At 51.9% G+C, this 20500-nt stretch overlaps 6 protein-coding genes across 6 annotated transcripts; 4 read left to right on the plus strand and 2 right to left on the minus strand.

Moving 5' to 3' along the window:
* Positions 1-1025: 1025 nt before the first annotated feature.
* N7473_005173 (PaaI family thioesterase) lies at positions 1026-2007 on the minus strand (the record flags this gene model as incomplete). The annotated part of the gene is made up of 2 exons (XM_057151113.1): positions 1026-1403; positions 1570-2007. The coding sequence occupies 2 exons, from the start codon at positions 2005-2007 to the stop codon at positions 1026-1028; spliced, it is 816 nt and encodes a 271-aa protein (XP_057008918.1).
* Positions 2008-2352: 345 nt separating this feature from the next.
* N7473_005174 (ubiquitin-specific protease UBP6) lies at positions 2353-4230 on the minus strand (the record flags this gene model as incomplete). Its single annotated transcript, XM_057151114.1, has 3 exons — positions 2353-2417; positions 2482-4155; positions 4215-4230. The coding sequence occupies 3 exons, from the start codon at positions 4228-4230 to the stop codon at positions 2353-2355; spliced, it is 1755 nt and encodes a 584-aa protein (XP_057008919.1).
* A 340-nt stretch (positions 4231-4570) lies between these two features.
* N7473_005175 (actin-related protein 2/3 complex subunit 4 family protein) lies at positions 4571-5727 on the plus strand (the record flags this gene model as incomplete). The annotated part of the gene is made up of 11 exons (XM_057151115.1): positions 4571-4573; positions 4624-4684; positions 4734-4767; positions 4827-4924; positions 4983-5074; positions 5137-5178; positions 5309-5391; positions 5448-5470; positions 5536-5555; positions 5621-5665; positions 5719-5727. The coding sequence occupies 11 exons, from the start codon at positions 4571-4573 to the stop codon at positions 5725-5727; spliced, it is 510 nt and encodes a 169-aa protein (XP_057008920.1).
* An 877-nt stretch (positions 5728-6604) lies between these two features.
* On the plus strand, positions 6605-8893 carry N7473_005176 (uncharacterized protein; the record flags this gene model as incomplete). Its single annotated transcript, XM_057151116.1, has 5 exons — positions 6605-6701; positions 6785-7788; positions 7846-7908; positions 7991-8305; positions 8372-8893. 5 exons carry the CDS (start codon positions 6605-6607, stop codon positions 8891-8893), a joined length of 2001 nt encoding a protein of 666 aa, XP_057008921.1.
* Positions 8894-9550: 657 nt separating this feature from the next.
* On the plus strand, positions 9551-9814 carry N7473_005177 (uncharacterized protein; the record flags this gene model as incomplete). Its single annotated transcript, XM_057151117.1, has 1 exon — positions 9551-9814. One exon carries the CDS (start codon positions 9551-9553, stop codon positions 9812-9814), a length of 264 nt encoding a protein of 87 aa, XP_057008922.1.
* Positions 9815-10586: 772 nt separating this feature from the next.
* On the plus strand, positions 10587-14225 carry N7473_005178 (DUF2461 domain-containing protein). The gene is made up of 8 exons (XM_057151118.1): positions 10587-11444; positions 11539-11654; positions 11716-11769; positions 11919-11938; positions 11995-12065; positions 12241-12443; positions 13482-13622; positions 14044-14225. Exons 1-8 carry the CDS (start codon positions 10874-10876, stop codon positions 14080-14082), a joined length of 1215 nt encoding a protein of 404 aa, XP_057008923.1. The 5' UTR covers positions 10587-10873; the 3' UTR covers positions 14083-14225.
* The last annotated feature ends 6275 nt before the right edge of the window (positions 14226-20500 follow it).

The following is a 20500-nucleotide window of genomic DNA, read 5'->3' on the forward strand; positions in this document are numbered from 1 at the left end:
CTTGACCAAGAACATAACAAAGGCCTTCAACCTTGAAACGGTGAGATCGCACCGCGTGTCGCCGGAACAGTAGGGGGGTCCACTGTTATCTTCGTCGGAGCAGTCCGTAAGTCAAGTAGCCAATCAGTCGAGGGAGGGTGGGTGTGTCAAAGGGTGGATGCAATTAAGTTGGAGAGCGTATAAGCGATAGCCGGGGTCGCGAGCTCAAAATCCAGAAAATACCGAGGCACGCTTAGCATTGCTTAGGCGTTTCTTGGAATTTCTTGGAGTTTCCTGGGCATCAGTTGAGGGGGCGAGTCAACTCAGTCGAGCGAGTTGGGCCGTGGCGGGAGGGAAAATGCGGGGGAAAAACGTGGAGAAGAGGTGGATTCACTGGATCACCATCATTGACTTGCTTAGTCTTGATTGACTTGCGGGTCTCGATGCCCACCAGCCCGGACGCAAGTACCGCAATGGGACTGAGCCCCGAAACTGTAACTAACTTAGACTAACCTGGAACCTCCTCCCCCCCAGAACTTGTCAGGACTTGAGCTAGCTAACTGGGTCATTCGGTCGGGGTCTGTGCTGGTTGGTTGTCTGGAGAGTCTTTCGGATTGGGAGGTCAGATCACGATGGATAAAAAAAAAAGAAATTATGTACATGAAAGAAAACGAAAAAGAAAGTACCTCAGCCGTTCAATAATTGATGGCTGTGGCTGATCTTGGCGGGATAAGACAAAGGAAGGTGTAACTCTATGCTCCGTAGTACAGGGCGGAATTCCAAAAGACCGGCCCCCTGCGTTTCGCCCCCCTAAAGCCTCGAGAGCTGGTCTCTGGTAGCAACAGAGGGGCCGCAAACGTAAGCGGGTGCAAGTGGCGGTCGAGTCTATTACAGTCATACTTTCCAGTCAACTATTGTCCCCACTAATTGGGCTGGATGGATAGGCCAGATTAGACGAACTGACTCGTCAAGTCTCCAAAACTTTGACGGGCAGTTCGATTGCCATACCCCGACACATCCATGGGTTCGTGATTCAAAGGTTGGGGTCAGAAATGGTCGCCCAGTCTCACGAGCTTCAGCTTCTTCGGGACAACGAAGAGTCCATTGGCCTCGACACAGAGACGTCCGGTCATATCGCGTACCTCGCACCTGACATACGCCTTGCGGTCTGTGCTCTGCTCCGGATCCAAGCTCGAGTGGATCGAGTAGAATTTATCCGAGTAGACCGGCGCGCGATAGTTGATATTGAGGTTGGCCGTCATGCCTGTCCGTGCAGGGAAATGGCGAACGGCCGCGCGACCGAGATTCTCGTCGATTATAGTGCCAAGAGCGCCGCCGTGCACCATGGTTGGCCACCCTTCGATGCCAGCTCCCAGAAATACCACGCTAACCAGTTGGTGCTCCTTTTCATTCCAAAACGCTCGCTATTTGATACACTCTCGGTCAGAACTGAGCGGGATCCCGAGGTTCGGCACTTGCAAAACTCGGCACTTGCTGATCCCATCCCTGCGCAATTGCTGCGACCAGAGAGTTCAGGAGCTCATTGCGTCCGCCGAGAGATGCAAGCCGAGAACTGTCATAGCCACTCACCTGTAACGCAATGCCCCTGCTCCCACCCAGTGCACCCGAAGTCAGTCGATGTGTCTTGTACTCTTCCGAATAGTTCTCGTAGACGCCCATTTCCACAAAATCGGGATTTGCCCGCAGCCTTTGGACTATCGGGAGCCCAGTGTCGAAGACGTGCTGAATGTCTTGAAGCTGCAGCTTGTCTTCGGGTGTTCCAGGAACTGGAGGCGCAGCGACCTTCTTATCCATCCATTTTCCGACACTGACTCCCAGAGCCCCAAAGATCGTGGCGTAGATTAGTCGACGCGTCCAGCGCGACGGTTGGGCCGAGGTGTTCTGGGATGCCGCATCATTGCTGAGGTTTCGGATTGCGAGCCTTGGCGCAAGAGGGAGTCTGGGAGTGACGTGCAATCGTGATGCATACGTCCGGAGTGGCAGCTGTAGAATCCTGCGAGAATGCATCGCGATCACATTGCCAGTCTGCTGGAGAGGAGATGGGGCCAATTTGGATCGGAGTTGATAAGACGGCCGAGGCACATATCACGTGATTCGACAGAGGGCGCGCTAGTCGTAGACAGTAGTAATATATAGTAACTATCTACGTGATACGAAGGGAATACGAAAGGAAGAAGAAAGCTTTTTGGTTTTTATAAAAAGACAGGTTCCATTGAGATCCAATCCATAATTCCAAAGTAATTCTCAGCGTCGACTCATGGTCATCGTTTCTATGCATCTAAAACCAGGGCGGTTTTTCTTGGTTGCAGGCTAGGAGTTTTGAACGTGTAGTCCGGAACAAGAAGACATCAATCACTCCGCCAACTTAGGGAGATCGATAGCTCGGTAGAGCAGAATGAGAGCCGAGTGGGTCTCGCCTAGAAGAAGGTATTAGCGATACCGATGGGCAAGCGACCGACTCCTTGTAGAGTAACGACTTACCACCGCCGGAGAGTGTCTCGATTTTCTCAGCCTCTACTTCGGTCACCTTGTCGTCGTTGAACCACCACCACTTGCCATCCTCCTCCTCCTCACGGCGCTTGTCACCGGGCTGAGAGCCATTTGATTTGCGGGCCTGCTTTTTCACATACGCGGTGTAGTGACCGCTATCGGCACTGGCACCCTGGTGGGTGATGACACCTCGAAGCTCATACAGGCCAGACTGGTTGTTTCCACTGTCTCCAGAAGAGTGCTGGTTGATCAGATCATAGAGCTCCTTCTTGGCAGCCTTGATATCCTCCATCTTCTCCGCCTCGTACTCGGCATCGGTCTTGAAATTCTCTTCCATCGCGGTGTCGCCGTCCTTGTCGTTGGTCTTGCTCTTAGTCTCTGTAGCTTCTTTCTTCTTCTGCATCGGCTCCTTGCTTGATTTAGCTCCAGCCTCCTCTTCCTTGCTCTGGTCCTCCACTTGCTTGTTGTTCAGCTTCTGGCGCTTGCGAGATCGCTCGACATCCAATTCATCTTTGCGGATCTCCCGAACCTTGTCGCGAACAGGCACGAGTTTCTTCCTAAGCTCCTCGGTACAGAATTCCACAATATCAAGCTCGGCTGGGAAGGTTACCTTACGCATGATCTTGGCCTTCTTCTGAGTCTCACGTTTCCAGAAGAAACGCACAAAATGAACCGCGAGATAGGTCGGCAGGCGAGAGATACGCGACCGCTTCGTATACAAAGCGTTGCGGTCGAGTGTCGGGGACTGCTTCTCAATCTGCTCTTCCAAGCCTGCCATGATACCATCTTGAAGGTGGTTGGTCTCCTTTCCAATGTGGCAATCCAACTTGAAGAAAACATCAGAGGACTTGGTGGCTTCCTCGCCGGCTGCCTTAGCAGTGGGGTCGTCGCATTCGGTGACCGAGTCAAATCGACCGGCCATGTACTTATCAACAAAAGATACACGGGACGCAGAATCCCCACTTCCATCAGTGATGGTCAGCTTGTTGCGCAGTTGATTCACAATCTGAGACCATGCTTCTTCGGCATCCTGCTGTGCGTAGCCGTGGCCATTGCGATCCCTTTGAGCAAACTGAGGAAAGACAGTTCGGAGGGCATTCAGAAACATGAGTGGGGGGATGCCCTCTTGCGTTTCGGACATCTGCTTGAACAGGTCCCGAAGGGAGGCAGTCAGGTCACTTGAGCCACCCAAGCCGCTCAGACCAAAGCTGCTGAGGTCCGCAAGGCCAGACTGTCCAGAAGAGCCACTCGCCTGATACCGCTGAAGCTCTTCCTGCAGCTCAGGGATACCTCGGAGAGTTTGGAGAGTAGAGTTCAAATAGCAGGTATTGCCTAGGTTTTGTAGACCAGCAGGAGTCGCTCCCTCTTGCTGCGCAACCTCAGCCTCTGTCATATCCTCCAAAAACTTGACGACCTCTTTAGGGCGACCAAGATCAGCAGCACCTTGACCCCCGGATGGCGTGCCCATCATCATGAAAGTCTGTCCTGGCTTGGCCTTGAGGGAGGCGAGGGGAGTGTCATCCTTGAGTTGGCCACCTTTCACCAGGACCTTTTGGCGGTCAGGTTCAACACCAGTCAGGGAGAATAGCTGATATTTCAAGGTTTCGCCGTTGGCTTCGGGATCGAGCTCGACTTCGTGGCGTTTGCCCGCATGTTTGACGATGACTGTAGAGTGATTAGTCATGGAAATAAAACTCCATTGGGGTACCATTTTGAATACTCACTTGGTATAGATGGCATCTTGTTCAATTTGCCTGAAGAATAAGAAAAATTCTGAAGCTGCAACAAGTGATGAGATGGTTGATGAGGGTTGAACAGCTTACAAGCTCCGGGGAAGGTGCTCGAAGGCCGTGGGGCAGAAAACAAACGCTACGTCACCGCCTTCCCGCCTTGCGGCCTGCGGGCGCGGAACCTCCGCCCACGGCCCCTCCATCTCCTGTCGCCTAGCTTGACGTTATCGACCGATTAGCGAAGTCTTTCAGGAACGAGGGCCCTTTATAAACCCCGGAGAGACACGAAAAGCAATCAATTCTTCTCTGAGATTCTCTCAACGCCTAGAACTCCCAGCTGTTCGCCCAGCATGGTACGTTGGATCCCGCAACTCCCCGTTCGCGAGTACTGAACCTCGACAAGTCGCAAAGCCTCCGCCCCTATTTGCAGTGTGTCCGTGTGAGTCTCACGGCCGCACTGGCTGGTAAGTCTCCTTTCCGCAGATACCATGTGGATCTAGCTAACACAATCAGTGTCGAACTTCGCGTCCCAGACCAGCGAGCGCCAGTATGATCACTTCGAGTCCGAGCACGAGACCATAACACTGGAGCTAATTGGTCTCTTAGCAATGTCCCGGAAGTGGAAGCAGGAAGCTCTCCAGAGCTCATTCTGAACCCCGTTACAATTAGCCGCAACGAACATGAGAAGGTCCTTATCGAACCTAGTCAGTGCATTCATACTTCTCAGTACCCACTCCGCCTATCATGCTAACGTGGAGCTAGGCGTCAACTCTGTCCGCTTCTCGATCCGAATCAAGCAGGCCGATGAAATTGAGCACATTCTCGTCCACAAGTTCACACGTTTCCTCACGCAGGTATGATTTCAATATGTCAAGTCTGCCTCGAGCTTTGCTTACCATAATCTACTATCTACTAGCGCGCCGAGTCATTCTTTATCCTTCGGAGGAAGCCCATGCCTGTACGTATCCTTGAAACGTCAATCCCTTCATCCAATCATGCCGTGTCTACCTCTCCGACTATACTTGTTTCTCCCCGACAAAACCCTCATTATACAGACATCCACACCATGTCCCTGACACGTTACCTAGGGCTATGACATCTCGTTCCTGATCACCAACGCACACACCGAGGCGATGTTGAAGCATAAGCTCGTCGATTTTGTCATTCAATTGTGAGTCAATACCGTACTCCGCGAGGAAAACACTCGAGTGCTAACAGCGGCAATAGTATGGAGGAGGTTGACAAGGAAAGTAAGTACTCACGCTCACCATACAGATTCCTCGACAGTGTCCTAACAATTGATACGAAAAAAAAGTCTCGGAGATGAAACTATTCGTAAGTTGTCCTCAATTCTGTCGCAGGATTCGCCTTCGCTATTATTGTCGACTAACATATTTCAGCTGAATGCCCGTGCTCGATTTGTCGCTGAATCCTTCTTGACCCCTGTATGACCCCCTTATGAACCCATCTTTATGGATCAATGCTTACTTTCATACAGTTTGATTAAATTTCTGGCGTTTGCTTCCCCCCGACCCATCTAGTTGCAGAGCAACTCCATGATACAATGACCTTGTGTTTCCACCATATCCTGTATTCTTCAGGCTGAACTCTCCCGCAATACAAAGAGTCCAATCCATTCCGTCTCTAACAATTCCCCAATAATGATTCCTCCCATTTAGCCTTGGTACTAATTGACTCGATGACCACGGTAATTCGAATAATTTGCTGTCGACCTATAGCTCGGCGGACCGTATTCCTAGCAGCCGATGGCTCCCGATACTCAACCTTCTGTACATCTGCGCCATCCGCTCGAATGCTAAGGCTGTTATCGACTCAACGACTACCCTTCCAAATGACGATCGATGGGCCTACTCGGTGGCCCACAAGGTTGCAAGAGACTAAGTCAATGTCATGGCCGAGGCATACTGCTATGGGTATTAGCGATGTTTGCTTGATTTAATGTTGCGAGTTCTTTGAGGCCATTTTTGGAGTGGTTGCCTTTTTGGGTAGGTGTGGTTAGGGCTCATGTGGCCCGAAGCTCTGCCCACGGCCAAGTCCCGAATTTGCCACGGACTCCCCCGGTTCTGCCGACTCTACTGATTCTGCCGATCTTTTGGTTGCAATTCCTTGATAACCTTCTTTTCCCTTCCTAACTCTCCTGACCGCTTTCCTTTTTCTCCTTCAACTCCCCTAACTACTTTCTTTTCCCTCCTTTGACTCTCCTGACCGCCTTTGTTCCTTCGTTAACCGTCCTCACTACCATCTTTTCTGCCTCGAACCCTCCAGACCGCCCTCCAGACCGCCTTCCATCACTTCACTCACTCTTTGACCCTACTGACCGCCTCAAGTATAGCCGCATGGCGTGTGGTATTAACACGCCCATCATGGCTGATCGTCCTAAAGACGTTCCTGGTGAGCAGACTGGGTCAAGCGATGAGGTGTCGCAGATTTTGGGCTTATATGCTGGCCAAGAAGCACCTGGTGGGTATCATCCTGAATATCACAATGATTTTGTCCCAACCCCTCAACTATCGAATTGTATTAACAATTCCTCTTTTCTCCAGAGGACGAGATTGAGACTGTTGATAGCTCATACCTAGAGATATCATCACTGCCAACTCATTACCTGCAGGATGTGGCGGATATTGTGAGCCTGGAGTCATCAGACAAACACCCTCACTCAGCTCCAACCGTGTTTGCCAACTCTCCGCACTCCACTGCCTCTTTGCCCACCTCTGACCCCGTCGACCCGGCAGTCTTATTTCACCGGCTCTGCGATTTGTCTCTTCAGACTGATTGCCTTCCCTCACACTATTCTTCCTTTTTCTCTTCCCTTCCCCCACCTCTCCAACTCCCTCACGACTTGGCCCTTGACACCTCTTGTTCAGGACCAGACCTCATCTCCTTCGTTCCTCAGTTCGAAATGTACCACTTACCTGTACCTCTCGACGCTGGGCTCCAGTACCAGATGCAGATGGCAACATATCACCAACGCCAGCTGGACGAAGTCCTGGCACCGGGTGAGTGCCCCATCGGCAGCGATGCGGAGACCTGCTTCCGTGGTCACCACGCGGTTGTTCTCATCGAAAACGTAAGTCTACCTCATGCCTTACATCTCCTCTCACTCGTCCTCCCGCTGACAATAACTCTCACTTTGATGCAGATCCCCTACAACATCACCCGTCAAGAGGTGATCCAGTTCTTCGGAAATCGAGCTCGGCTGGCTTCAGGCTGGCCTGTCCACATCATCATGGACCGTTCCTCAGGCAAGACCAACGAGTGCTATGTGGAGTTCGCTACTCATGCCGATGCTGAGGATACCATTCGCCGTATCAAGGCTTTGCACGACTCCAACCAAGGACCCCGCATGGGCAACCGCTACGTCGACGTCTCCATCAGCTCCCAGGCGGCCCTCATGAAGGCTCTGTTCCCCCATGCCAAGTGCATCAGCTGGGAGACTGGCCGTCCTGTGGTTGTCCCGGACGAAAGTTGGCCAAATGGATTCGCTGGATTCCTCACCGACGAAGAGCTTTTCTGCACCGCCCGTCACGTCCGTGAGCCCGGCCGAGTACGTCCTTACTCCTCCATTTGTGTTTACAGACACTGAAACTGACCCAAATACTAGAGTGCTCACACCCACAAGATCCCCCAGCGTCCATACGAGTCGATCAACAGCACGATGTGGAAGGTAAAAAGCCATTCCTGCCTTTGGATTGTTTGATCATCTGGATATTTCTCTGGTTCCTTGTTTACTAACATTGCGCTTTTAGTTCCCGTGGTTTGCTACCCACTTGTACACCGTGCATACCCGCAACAAGATCCACTTCACGCTGAAGACGATGATGGAGCACTTGGTGCAGCGCCTGCGTGGCGGTGGGCAAATTGTCGGACTGGATACTCGCCTGGTGACCGAGCTCCTTCGTGCCGGTATCGAGTGCCCGGCTTTCAACCCCCGCATGAAGTATGTCCTTGCGGAGATCAGCGATGACCAGGCGTTCTTTGGCCGGATGAGCGATAATTGGCTGCCCTATTTCCCATTCGACACTCTGACCTGGCTGCGTCCCAACAACCCCAACGCGTTGGAGGTAAGTCTCTCTCCTTTCACAAATGTCTTTCATTCCTGTGACTAATGACCAATGTGCTATAAACAGTTCTACGGGATGCTCATCTTGAACGGACGGGTCGTCCGCATCCCTCGCGGCCTGGAGCGCCGCTTCTTCGGCCAGAAGCACCCGCACCCCTACGGGGATTGGTGGTTCGCGTGGGACGAGCCTGTGGCATCGGAGAAGATCTTCTCTGACGCCATCAATGATGAGAAGCAGGTCCTGCAGACCTTACTCACCACGGGTCACGGGGTCATGACCCCCGTCCGCCAGGGCCTGAGTCTGGCACCTTACAACTTCCCTCGCTCGGGCTACTCTACGATGGGCGCCCCGGAGCAACAAGGCCCCGCCCACTGGCCCAGCCAGGGGCCCAACCCGTACGTCGTCGCGGCTCCCATGCCTGCCGCCACCCCGGCTCCGGCCCCGACTCCTCTTCCTGCCCCTGTGGCCCGTCGTTCCCCCGGGCCCCTTGGCCCCCCTGCCCCCCGTGGCCCCCAGAGCCCCCGTGGCCGTGGCAACTGGCGTGGCCCCTGGCGTGGTGCCTCCTCTCGCGGACATCGCCGCTTCTAGTCGGCGTCCTGTGAGACGAAAATGGCCAGGTTGATTTCAACATCACCTGAGTCTCAAGATCAACTGGAGAGATTCTGTCCTTTGGGATATTTTCTAAGACGATATGGCGGCCGATATGGCGATGACCTGACGAATTTTCCACGATCTTAATGAATCAATCTATGAATTGATGTAACGGCGTTGATCTGGAATGGTGTTTTTGCGGTGACCACACGTTGCTCTTTTTCTCGATATCCTTATGGTGGTCTCCGTCCTTTCTTTCTTTACTTGTCTTGTCATGAGTACCATTTCTTCGCGTGGTTATTGGTGGTTCGGACAGGCCGGCCGTCTGGTACTCCCTAAATTCGGTTGAGAACATGGATAGCTAGTCATATCTAAACAACTAATAATTTTATGATCACAGTTTCTTCTGCTCTTTGTAAAGGTGTAGGGTGCGTACATGATATATTTTCTCTTTGACTTGGATGCAGGTGCTGTAGTGTATGGTTAACTCAGTAGCTACATGGGCGTCAAACGTAAAACGCGACTGCATTGGCCATGCTTCCATGCAGGCTGGACTGTTTACCCGCTGTCTGAAAGATTCTTGTTGATTTCCGTTTCCAACCGGATTCCATCAACAATATCCTCAAACAGGGGGGCTGCATCCTTTCTTTTAACATGAATCCAGTTCGTTCTGAGCAGGATTGGCGGCGAACCTTCTGGGTCTTCAGACATTTCCAACTCCACACACTTGGACAGACCAAGATGGAGCTTGCTGATCATCGGAGGGCTCTGGTCAAAAGTACCAGCGGATGGCCAGGTGCTGGAGTCCTGGGCTCCCTGGGTGTCTTTGCTAGCGTCTGCTCAAGTTCAGGTGCTCGTGGTGAGAGTGACTATTCTCCAGACTTCCCCGACTATGGTATACCACGATTGACTGACTAGACTGCATTACCCAGATCAGGACCATCATCGGCGAATTTCGAAAAAGATCGTTCAATTCTCCATTATCTGGCGACCGCTTTTTTTCCGGTGGTGCGAGGTGGACCAACAACTCTCATGGCTATTATAGTACGAATGCCTCCTGTCTCCTTGAGAGATAGGCGTTGACAGACTGCCCGAGGCGACGAGAGATGGCCACACATCGATTCTGGAGGATATACCGAGAAGCCCTGGCCATACCGACTCCTTCCACCGCAGACCTATACACTCAGCATCGATGACGGACAGTTCTCCTGCGATCATATCATGCTAGACACCAAAGACAAAGGCGGTGGGAAGGAATTGGATATCTCCGGGACACAAGATTATCGAGGCTATTCGCCTGAGAAGACGAGGATTCTACAATGCCTTTGAAATACCCCTCGCGACGTGCAGATGTGGAATGAGGATATATGGATCATGGCTGACGGGATTGCGTCAGGCAGGGTTCAATATCGGCGATCGTCAAATTCGGCTGTCAGCTAAAAGCCGGGCAGAAAAGAACAGTAATTACAAAGAGGGTTTGGTACGTTTGGGACCGCTAAAAAGGCGGAGCAAATTTACGGTACTAAAAGAGGCTAACTATTTAATACTTACTACTACAGTATTGTTTAGTTTACCTACCCTCGCGGCTCGTATTACGCAGTCAGAAACAACGGAAGCCGGTTTTAATAGGCATGCGGCCCCTTTGCTCGTGGAGAACTTTCCTTTTCTTCTCTTTATAACTGGAATTTCGGCACGGGCGCTAAGACTGGAAATCTACGATCTTGCAGTTCCCCCCACAGTTCATTCGCAAATTGGAGTTGGCCGAGGCGTACCTTCTTCGTTTTCGCAGCTTGAGCTTGTCTGCGAATAAACTATTCGACGATTGGTGGGAGCCACAGGCAAAGCAACAAATACCTACTTCGACGACAAACACCTCCAGAAAAAAGCCCAGCAACGGAGACAGCAGATCTCAACAAAGAGAATCAATTGCATCTACAGTATTTAAGGCTTTCAATTTCATCAATTATAAATACAGCCATGGCACGACGATCATCGCGGCCCGCCCCGGCCTCGCCCCAAGCGCCTGAGGCGGCGCCAAAGCGACGCGCCTCAGCCAGGCTGTCTGCCTCGCAGCCCGAGATCAAGAGGGTCAAGTCCAACGCCTCTTTGCCGGGGAAACCCGTCAAGTCCACGACTAAGAAGAGCAAGTATTTTGAACCCGAGAGCTCCGAGGAGGGCGAGTCACCATCCAGCGAGTCTGGTGGAGACGAATCGGACTCCGCTTATGAAGAAGACAAGGTCTCCGATGTCTCGTCAGAGCATGACTCGGTACCAGACGAGCCCAGCGACAGTGAGGAGGACTCCAAGAGGTCTCGTCCGAAGGGGAAGCAGGTACGCGGCACTGCGACGGACGAGGAGCTTCTGAAGGGCAAAGAGCTCTGGCGCGAGGGCGTGCGAACGGGCTTGGGACCCGGAAAAGAGGTGTTTATCCCCAAGCCCAAGGCGCGAGACCCCGGCAACGTGCCATACCAGGACGAGGTGCTGCACCCTAACACCAAGTTGTTCTTGCAAGATCTGGCCAAGAACAACGAGCGGGAATGGCTCAAAGGTATGACAGACCTGTTATTGCAATTGCAATACCAAGCGCCAGCTTGATACAGCGCGATTGTCAAGCACGATGAAGCTGATGGGTCCACCTATAGCGCACGACCCTGATTACCGCGCGGCTAAGAAGGACTTTGAGACCTTTGTTGAGACCTTGACCACGAAGATCGCAGAGAAGGACGGCACTGTCCCCGAACTCCCGGTGAAAGACCTGGTGCGTTTAGCAAACAATAAAGATCCTGGCTGTCCTCATGTCGCTAATTAATTCTGTGCAGGTATTCCGCATCCACCGGGATATCCGATTCAGTAAAAATCCACTTCCGTACAAGGTATGTGTCTTCCTGCATGACCGGATCCTCTTCCGCCAAACCACCCCTGCCAAGGGCAGATGATGCAGGTGATGTGGTAAGGGGAGGAGGCTTGTGTTACTGTGATGCTCATTAGTCTCGTGCGTGTGCCCCTGCTGACGGACGAATAGATTCATTTCTCGGCTGCGTGGTAAGTAACTCGCCTACATGAGGAAATGAGAGAATGAACCACTCATCGATGCAAAGGTCCCGTACGGGCAAGAAAGGTCCTTATGCAGCGTACTATGTCCATTTCCAACCTGGCGCTTGTTTTGTCGGTGAGTCCCTTTTCACCCAACAGGCTGCTCGCTTGTTCCCAGAGCCTCTTACTCCCATCGCCGTGCTTTTTTCCCAAAGCACTCGAACTGCTCCTGTCTCTGCTATTACTCCCTTTGATTACTCCCTTTGGGCTTTGTGGAATTCACCTGAACTCATGCGGCTTTGTGTGTATAGGCTGCGGTCTCTGGCACCCAGAGGCTGATCCATTGGCGACACTTCGAGAGGACATTGACGCGAATGCACGTCAGTGGAAGGATGTTCTGCGAGCGCCAGCGATGCGTCGCGAGTTTCTGAACGGAGCGTCGGATGATGACGATGCGGTTGTGAAGGCTTTCGCTCATGCCAACAGGGAATCGGCCCTCAAAACTAAGCCTAAGGTATGTCATAGGATTCGTGTTTCTTTATTTTAGCGATTCGCCTTCCCAACATTGGAGTCATCATCATGAGTGTCCTTGGCGTCACAGCCAGCGTCCTTATTCGTATTTGATTCCAATGATCTCGGTGTCTACTCGATGGAGGAGGTCGAGGGAGGAGGCTCGGGAGGGTGGTCGGCCGTGCGATCGAGGGCTTCGTTTATTACCCGACCGGCATCAGGTATTTCATTCCAATGGTTCCTGCATGCATCTCAAACTGGGAATAACACCTTCCAGATGAAGCAATGATGATTCAATTGCTTCACCCAGAGGTCGAGGGAGCCGCTGCAGGCCTGTTGGAGAGTTGTCAGGCCAGTTGTGCTTGACGCGTCCCAGGCTAGATCGCCGCTCATAGACTGGACGAATCACAACCTGCCCGGTCAGCCCAGCAACAAGCAACCAGCAATCAGGATGGACGAGCTAAGCAAATTGCAAATCCATTATTGCTCCTCCTTGCTCGTTATGATCGTCCCTCTGGCTGGTTCGCGCAGTGGCGGAAAACACGAGACTGGCGCACGGGTGTCTGCGGGAGAGACGCAACCCGTGTTTTGGGGCAACCTGGCGATGCCGCGATGGGCTACAACATTGGAACTCCTCCGAGAACCAGGCCCAGCAGGGGAACCCGTCTTAGTCTCGGGCTTTGAGCTTTGAAAGTTTGGGGGGTGATGGGCACTGGGCAGGACCAGGACCAAGGGGCTATGGCAGCAATGCCCAAGGGCTGCTGCTAGTCACAGCAATCACCATTCACGATTCACGATTGACGATCTTTTGATGGCTTCGCAGCTTTTTCGCGCCGTCTCATCTGGTTCCATGGTTGACTGCGGGCCTCAACCGCATTTTACACCAACTTTGGCAAAAGATGCGGCCCCCCTCTTTTTCTCTCTCTTCAAAGCTACGAGATCAAAGAAAATGATGGAGGAATGGCGGAAAAATCACGATGAATTATTGCTGTTATTATTGAATATACATGAGACTAACATAATCTCATGATATGACTTCTAGGGCTACAGCGCAGACAACGAGAACATCCAATTGCTCCGACTGCGCAGCTTCACTCTCGGAAGGCCCGTCTCGGACGCAGAAATGATGGCGGCGGATGCACAGGACCGGATCGTCGCCTTGGTCGAAGTCATGGAGCCCTTCGTAAGTCGACTCCCAAACCCAATTCCATCTCATCACACTCAAACCCTTCTCTATCTGCTCTCTTCCCCTCTCGCAAACCATGTCCTCTTTGTACGGACAGTCGTACAAAGAGATCCGAGTGATTGATCTGGTGTGGCTTGTTCTGCTTGGGCCTGGCGTGTGCCTTGCCCTGGCGCCTAGCCAGTTACTTGTCCACTACCCGCGGCCGATTTTGCCCCCCATTTGACTAGCCCGTTTCCCTTCTGAGCTAGCCACTTGAACCCGGTTGGCCGTCCCTGGTCCGCCGCCGAATCAGCGTTGCAAGATGGGCGACGGGCAATACAGCCGTCGCACTTTTTACTGCACGAGACGGAGAAGAGTCACTGCAGCTCTCTGGTCTATCTTGTATTCCCTGTGCTGACCGCTTCTCGCTCAAAAATAGGTGACGTATCTCAACAGTGTAGTGATGCCCGATCATTAGCGTGCTTTTTGATTACTTTGCCTTAGTTGTTCAAGCCCAATTGTCGGGGCTTTTCCCTCGCATTTGGCACGGGAAGATCGAGGATGAGTGGGGTCTTTGGGCCGGACAATGTATTGCATGTATCTGATTTTCTTTGCACATTCCAGTGTTTGATATTGATTTGAGCATATTCTCATTTTCATCCCGTTGGACTCGGCGTAATACTCACCTCCATTCTTCTCTACCCCTATACTCACCCTGTAAAGACTCGGACGAGAGTCCCGCCCACTATCCGTTACATCCAACCCACGGCACTCTTGCAGCCCCAAGCCTGCACTCGGCCACTCTAGGAATATTGTCTGACACCCCAGACAAACAGACAAAGGCACAAGGAAGTGTCAGTGCACTGCACAGCCATTGCATCCTAGCTGCATGGTCCGCAAAGTCGAATTGATCAAATCTAGGCTCGTGAATCGAATAAATACCCCGATTGATTCATGAATGTTTGTTCGACCATACCACCTTTTCCCGCACTAACTCTGTTGTACTTCCATCCATCTCCACATCTGCCAGATCCGTAGCCAAACCCTCCCGGACCAGGCCTACGGTGATACTGCAGCGTAGCGGCGCAGGGCTAGGAACTTTGATTCGCACCCATCCCATTTTACACTTCAACATCCTACAATAAGCAAGATCTTCCCATAATAGCAAAAAAGAAGAGCTGAAGAAACATAGTAGACTGTTGTTAGCAACTGTGTTAATTCTCCGTCCGGCCGTGACTCTAGGTCAAGAACGACAACCCAGCCTCAGAAGACCAATCTCAGGACCACCCTTCTGCAGCCCACCTGAAAAAAAAAGAAGAAACCTAAGGGTAGATGGAAAGAGAAAGTATAAATTCTCAAGGCCTCCATCGAGCTCAGCATCCTGCATGCATATTGTACTCCATAGAGTTAAACCGATGGCCGCAGCAGCCGTAAGTCCCGTACTCCGTACAGCATGTCTAAACTTCATACAACTCACAACCAATGCAGTCAATATTTTCTTTACATCCTCCCCTTGGCTTATACTTTATTGTAATGCAAAGCAATGCATTGCAGTCCTTCTTGCTCTATGCTTCAGTATGAAATCGCCACCGCAAGAGCCCGCACGGCCGCGTTCGGCCCGTAGTCGGGCTCGCCCGCTAGGCGAAACCTTGGGTGACTCCATCGGACGCAAGTCGATTGGATTGGATTCGGTCGGGGCGGAACTCCGCCGCCATTCCAAACAGTAGCTACAGACTCCTCCTTTCCCTTGGTTTGTTGGATTATGTGCCTCACTGAAATCCTTTGGGTTGTGGTTCCGGTGCGCTCCTACGGAACGAGGACGAGCACTACCAGACCAGTATTATTCTTCCGGCCGTTGCCCATCTCTATTGTGGTACGCTAGAAAACCCTTCCAAACAACGAACCGGGTCCACGCACCTTCCTGCTCTGGAAAGGAGCGGACCGGATCCATGGGGATCCAGCGTTCCAAACGGAGGAAGCGTGTGGTTCAGAGACGCTTTCTTTTCTTTGTGATCCGGAACCGGATGGGGTCGAGGACTTTCTCCAGACTCCAGAGGAAAACCCGATTGTTTGGGTGAGGGCGCGTGGCAGGGCGGAAACTAGGAGATTAACAGACTAGCTTGATAAAGACCTTCACCCTAGGGTCCTGGTGTCATGTCGTTTCCATTGTTTGGGTGGTTGTTTCTGGAAGTCGTCCGAGACAAATGCGGTTTGAGCGCGTGGCTGGGTGTGTCGATGAGAGAGGAAAGTTGGGACGGTGGCTTTTTGATGGAGAGGACTGCGAGACGGCGTTTTCGCTTGCATTTCGAGAGGATTGTCTTGATGGTCCTGTTCTAGGTTTGTTATTGGCATTGAGGGAAAAGGGAGTTCTTTTCCAGCGGTTAAAAGGGTTGTTGATGAGTCGATGATGAGCACACAGTCCGAGAATTAGAGCACTGGTGATTCAATTAGTTATATTAAGCTTTGATTAATCGTCCAGGGTCGCAGTCATTGGCTTCCCGTAAAACGTGGTGAATTGTGGACCGGATCTCTGCAGACTGGAAATGGAAAATGCTGCGCCATCTCAATTAATCGGTCGCTGTGGTAATTGTTCGGCGCACACTTGCTTCAGTAGTCGGTTATCTCTTAAGGATGAACTACCTGACTCTGGGGCTCTCAATGGTGTGGCGGTTGGTCATGTCTGAATCAAATAAAGATCATCTTGATATGTGAGGGCAGCCAACAAGGTTCACCGTTTGAGATACTCTGCAAATAATAGAACCGAGATAAAACTGCTGCTCGAGTTGGTACCGGTTGGTACCTCTGGCATTCTGAGCTCCAATTGTATACCGGGGCCAGGCGGGCATAATTGATCAGTGCCGTCCAAGTTCATCTTTGTGCGAGTTCGTTAGCGAACCTGGCCGTGACCCGTAAAATGTTCTGGCCAGGCATGTCGAATTTGCATGGCTGGTATGAAGTGCTGTGGGATACTAGAAATCAACAAGGAAAAACGATAGAGAGCTCCATTGTAAATCATCGTCTGGCGTCAAGTCGTCTCCCATTCAAGATCATACCAACCTGGTCTGAGGCCACAATCCAATAGCACACCGACCAATTCGTGATATTGATCGCTCTGTGATCTAAGAATGACCTGGTTGCACGAAGTAGTTAGTGATCCTGGAAGTTGCCCCGTGTGTCAATGCATTGGATCTGCACGCACGCACAGTCAGATGACATTGCCGGGTAACCGAGAGGACGATTGAGATTATCTTTGATGAACCAAGTAAATGGTTTAATGCCCAATGATGTCAATAAAATAGCCTTGGGCATCTCGAATATTGGTCTTCCTACTTAAGTTGGTCGCCCGTTCCTATTTAGTGCCGAAGTGACCATGGGGAAGGACCACGTGCTGGAATGGCGTCGACGACAGCGACAGCAACCACGACAACGACAACACACCTTTCACAACTTATTATCACACAGACCTCCTGACTCGACTTCCCTGTCAACTGCATAATGCACTTCGATCACATTCCTTCCATTCCTTCAAGTTTTCCTAGTGCCTACTCTGATGTCACATCCCGTCGAACACCCCACGATGCACCCTGCTAAACGAGGCATCACACAACGAGCATGGATGCCCGGGCGAAGCACGAATCGAAACCCGTCAGATCGCTCATGCGCCGGCAACTAGCAGGCACGCAAAAAACAAAGGGATCCTCCCGCTCTGTACGACACAAGCCGGCCTTTCACTCCGAACAAGTCAGAATCGCAACGGTGTGTCACCGCCAGTCCACTCCCTGCAAGAGGGCTGGGGGCCTCGGGGACAAGGCTATCATCACACGACCTGCCCATAGCCAGCACTGCCTCGGATAACTCGCAGGCAGGACAAAACCTACCACACTTCTTACACATACACCCCCAGTTCACAGGACTCGCTGTGTACGCCTATCGTTTCGGCCACGTCAGATCCCTGAAGGACAAAGACGGCCGTTCTGCATTCTCATAGGCCTGATTTTGTTCCCGTGACCGTTCAGGCATGCGGGTAGCGCATGGCAGCGTCTATTAGTGCCCGACGGGCTCCATCCTTGTTGATAGACGCGCTCCCGTGTGGGTAATGGGAAAAAGAGGGGCGACCGGAGGGGCCGAAACGAAAACGGGAAAAATGTTCTCTCTAAACTCATCACCCAGAAAACATCAAACCCACATCCGACCAGGTGGAGAGAACGGGGCACAAGGAATGATCATTTATTGTCGCAGCCTGCGGCCTGCGACTTTTGCGACCGGTCGGGCGGCGGTTGGGTCCCCAAGTCTGCGCTCAGTCCCTCTTTGGGACCAAATCGACTAGCGCGTCCCCAGGACAAACTGCATCGAGTGGCCAGCGGCTCTGGTTCGGGTGTGGAGTATAATCCCTTAGACTCGTCCGCAGCCTGGTACGCTAACGACAAGTTGAATAGGCCACGCCAGGAAGAGTGGAGTGCGGTAAAGCGGAAAGACGCGGACGGCAATGCACGAGCCGATTGGGTCCTGCCCGCCTGAACAAAAGGCCCCTCCAAGACAAAAAAAAACGTGGCAACAGGGCGCCAGATCAAGGGAGACCCAGTCACCCAGCAGGGGAGGGGTGGTACAGTACTGTACTCCATCCTACTGTATATCTCTTGGTGTGTACCAAGATGACTATGACTATGACTATGACCCTCACCATATTTATTACCATGACCATGGTTCAACGGCCACTCCAAAAAGCAAAGAAAGCGGCCAACCAAACTCTTTTCCCCAAAAAAGGGTTGTGGTTCATGAAAAAGAAAAGGCTGGAATGGGGGGGAACGTCAATCACCGGATTCGGTGCTGGACGCTTGACAAGGCGCCCGAGGTCTTTTTCCAGATGGCACACATGCATGAGATCGGCGGGAAGGCCGGAGCGGCCCGTGGGACAAGTACCCCGACCACACAGGCCGCGAAAGTTCGCCTGGCTTTGCACCACCACCGTCACGCTAACTAGCGAGCTGCTAGCTGATCAAGGATGTTTCACCAAAGACAGAAAAAAGACAGAGCACCCGGACGGGACGAGATTGAATCATGATGCCATTTTGGTATCAGGTGTCCTGTCTGAGACCCAATCAGACTTCCATACTCCTTGTCATCTGGGGGCGCTTGCTTGCTGATTCCTTGGTTACCCCATCAAGTCCCACGCCAATCGTTCATATTTTACCAATCCTTTTTTTGAATAGCTCCTATCCTACATCCCACCTATCACCTGCTCATCGCCTCCATACTCGATACCTGATAGACAGCGGGATCTGGCGGTGATGAACGACAGTGGTGCCCCCAGTATAACGTGGCTGTGGCTCTTCAAGGAACCAGCCCCATGTCAGCGGTCGACTCGCACGCTAATGCAGGTTACCATGGCTCATGATGGGCTTTCCGGATCCAGTCCTACGGTCCTGGGAACTTAGCGACTCCACTCTGACCGGTCAGCACGTCGGAAAGGGCTCCGCTCTCGTCACCAGACACCACCACCATTCGTATCGGGTATGGAATTGGTGGCGAGAGCGCTAGACCCCACTCGTCAGCTGAAGTCTGATCGCCACTTCACACCGCCTCCCGGTGCCGCCTCCAAAAGGGTTTATTTCTTGGGGAGGGGGAAAAGGGAAGGGAGGAAAAAAATAAGAGGTTCGATAGTAAGTCCTCCGTACATGCAGTAGCGTATCTGTACCTCGCCGGGAGCAGGTTGTTTTTTGTGATTCCCGCCCTAACAAAAAAAATAATACTTTGTGTGTCGGTATGCGAGCGTCGGTTTCTATTTCCTCTTTTCCTACTGGCTTATTATTCTATTTTTATTCCTATTTTCTCTTCGGTTGAGTTCCTTCACCTACTTCTTCCCGTCATTTTCTGACACAAACCACCCCGCTAAACTATGCTGGGGCCCTGGGCTGGAGAAGGAGGAACAGAAAGTGGAGAGGAGGGCTGGTATGATTTGGGTTGCAAACAAAAACAACCGACATTTCGCCCCGACCCGCGCCCATCGCCATGGACAGTAATCCTGGTTCCGCGGGGCCGGTTGCGGTTGTGCGAGGACGGTCCGAGTCGTTGTTGGTCCATGGCCAAGTCAACTTGTCTGAACCAGGGATTACGGAGGAATTTCTATGATGATCCACGCTCAACATCGTGCATGTCAGGGTTTGTCCATGCAATTCACTGGTCGCATGTCGAGTCACCTGCTACGATATTACTGTGGTTCTTTTTTTCTTTCTTTGGCTATTAGTCGGTGATGATGTCAGTTTTTTTTTTCTAGATGTCAGTTGTTTTTTATTCCTCTGCTTATGTTTTTCGATAATTTTTTTTTTTTTTCAACTTCTTTGTCCCGCAAAACTGCTAAGCCTATCGATGCACCAGGACAAAAGTATGGAGTCTTTTTCCTAACACATCCCCGCCACAAAGAGCTACGAAGTTGGGGGCTAAAATGGCTGGGATTCGTCCACTGATATACAAGTACTACTACTGACAGGATCTCGTTAGTTCCAATTTCGAGTTCAACGAATTACTTTGCCAGGATGGAGTACGGAGTACAACCTGTACTCACAAGACTCAAGTTGAGATTTCCAACCCCACCATCCTGAACAAAAGCACATTGAATTCCTCGCAACCAGTGGCCAGTCACAAAAGAAAGTTTCTCTGCAGGCGGGCACTAGCAACCCATGCGCCCACCAGTCGCCGTTCTCGGCTTTGCAGCAGCCGATTACTGGTACCCTATGGTAACCCAGAGTACCCCCGAATAACCAGGACCACTAGGACCAGGACCCCCTCTCTCCTCAAGCCACGAGAAGAGAACGAGGGAACGACCGCCGACTAGGGGCGCTAGGGAGGACCCTAGCACTAAGCCAGTCAGGCTGTTAGTTCTATTAGCTCTAGTGCTC

The sequence above is a fragment of the Penicillium subrubescens genome (genome assembly GCF_028828155.1).
Source record: "Penicillium subrubescens strain IBT 31985 chromosome Unknown utg000004l_segment0_segment0, whole genome shotgun sequence".
Lineage (NCBI taxonomy): Eukaryota > Fungi > Ascomycota > Eurotiomycetes > Eurotiales > Aspergillaceae > Penicillium > Penicillium subrubescens.

Excerpts from the sequence above, each read along its gene's own strand:
- N7473_005178 (XM_057151118.1), top strand. The coding sequence starts at position 10,874 with ATGGCACGACGATCATCGCGGCCCGCCCCGGCCTCGCCCCAAGCGCCT. Across the intron at positions 11,655-11,715 it reads AACTCCCGGTGAAAGACCTG|GTATTCCGCATCCACCGGGA; the intron begins GTGCGTTTAGCA and ends AATTCTGTGCAG. Across the intron at positions 12,066-12,240 it reads ACCTGGCGCTTGTTTTGTCG|GCTGCGGTCTCTGGCACCCA; the intron begins GTGAGTCCCTTT and ends TTGTGTGTATAG.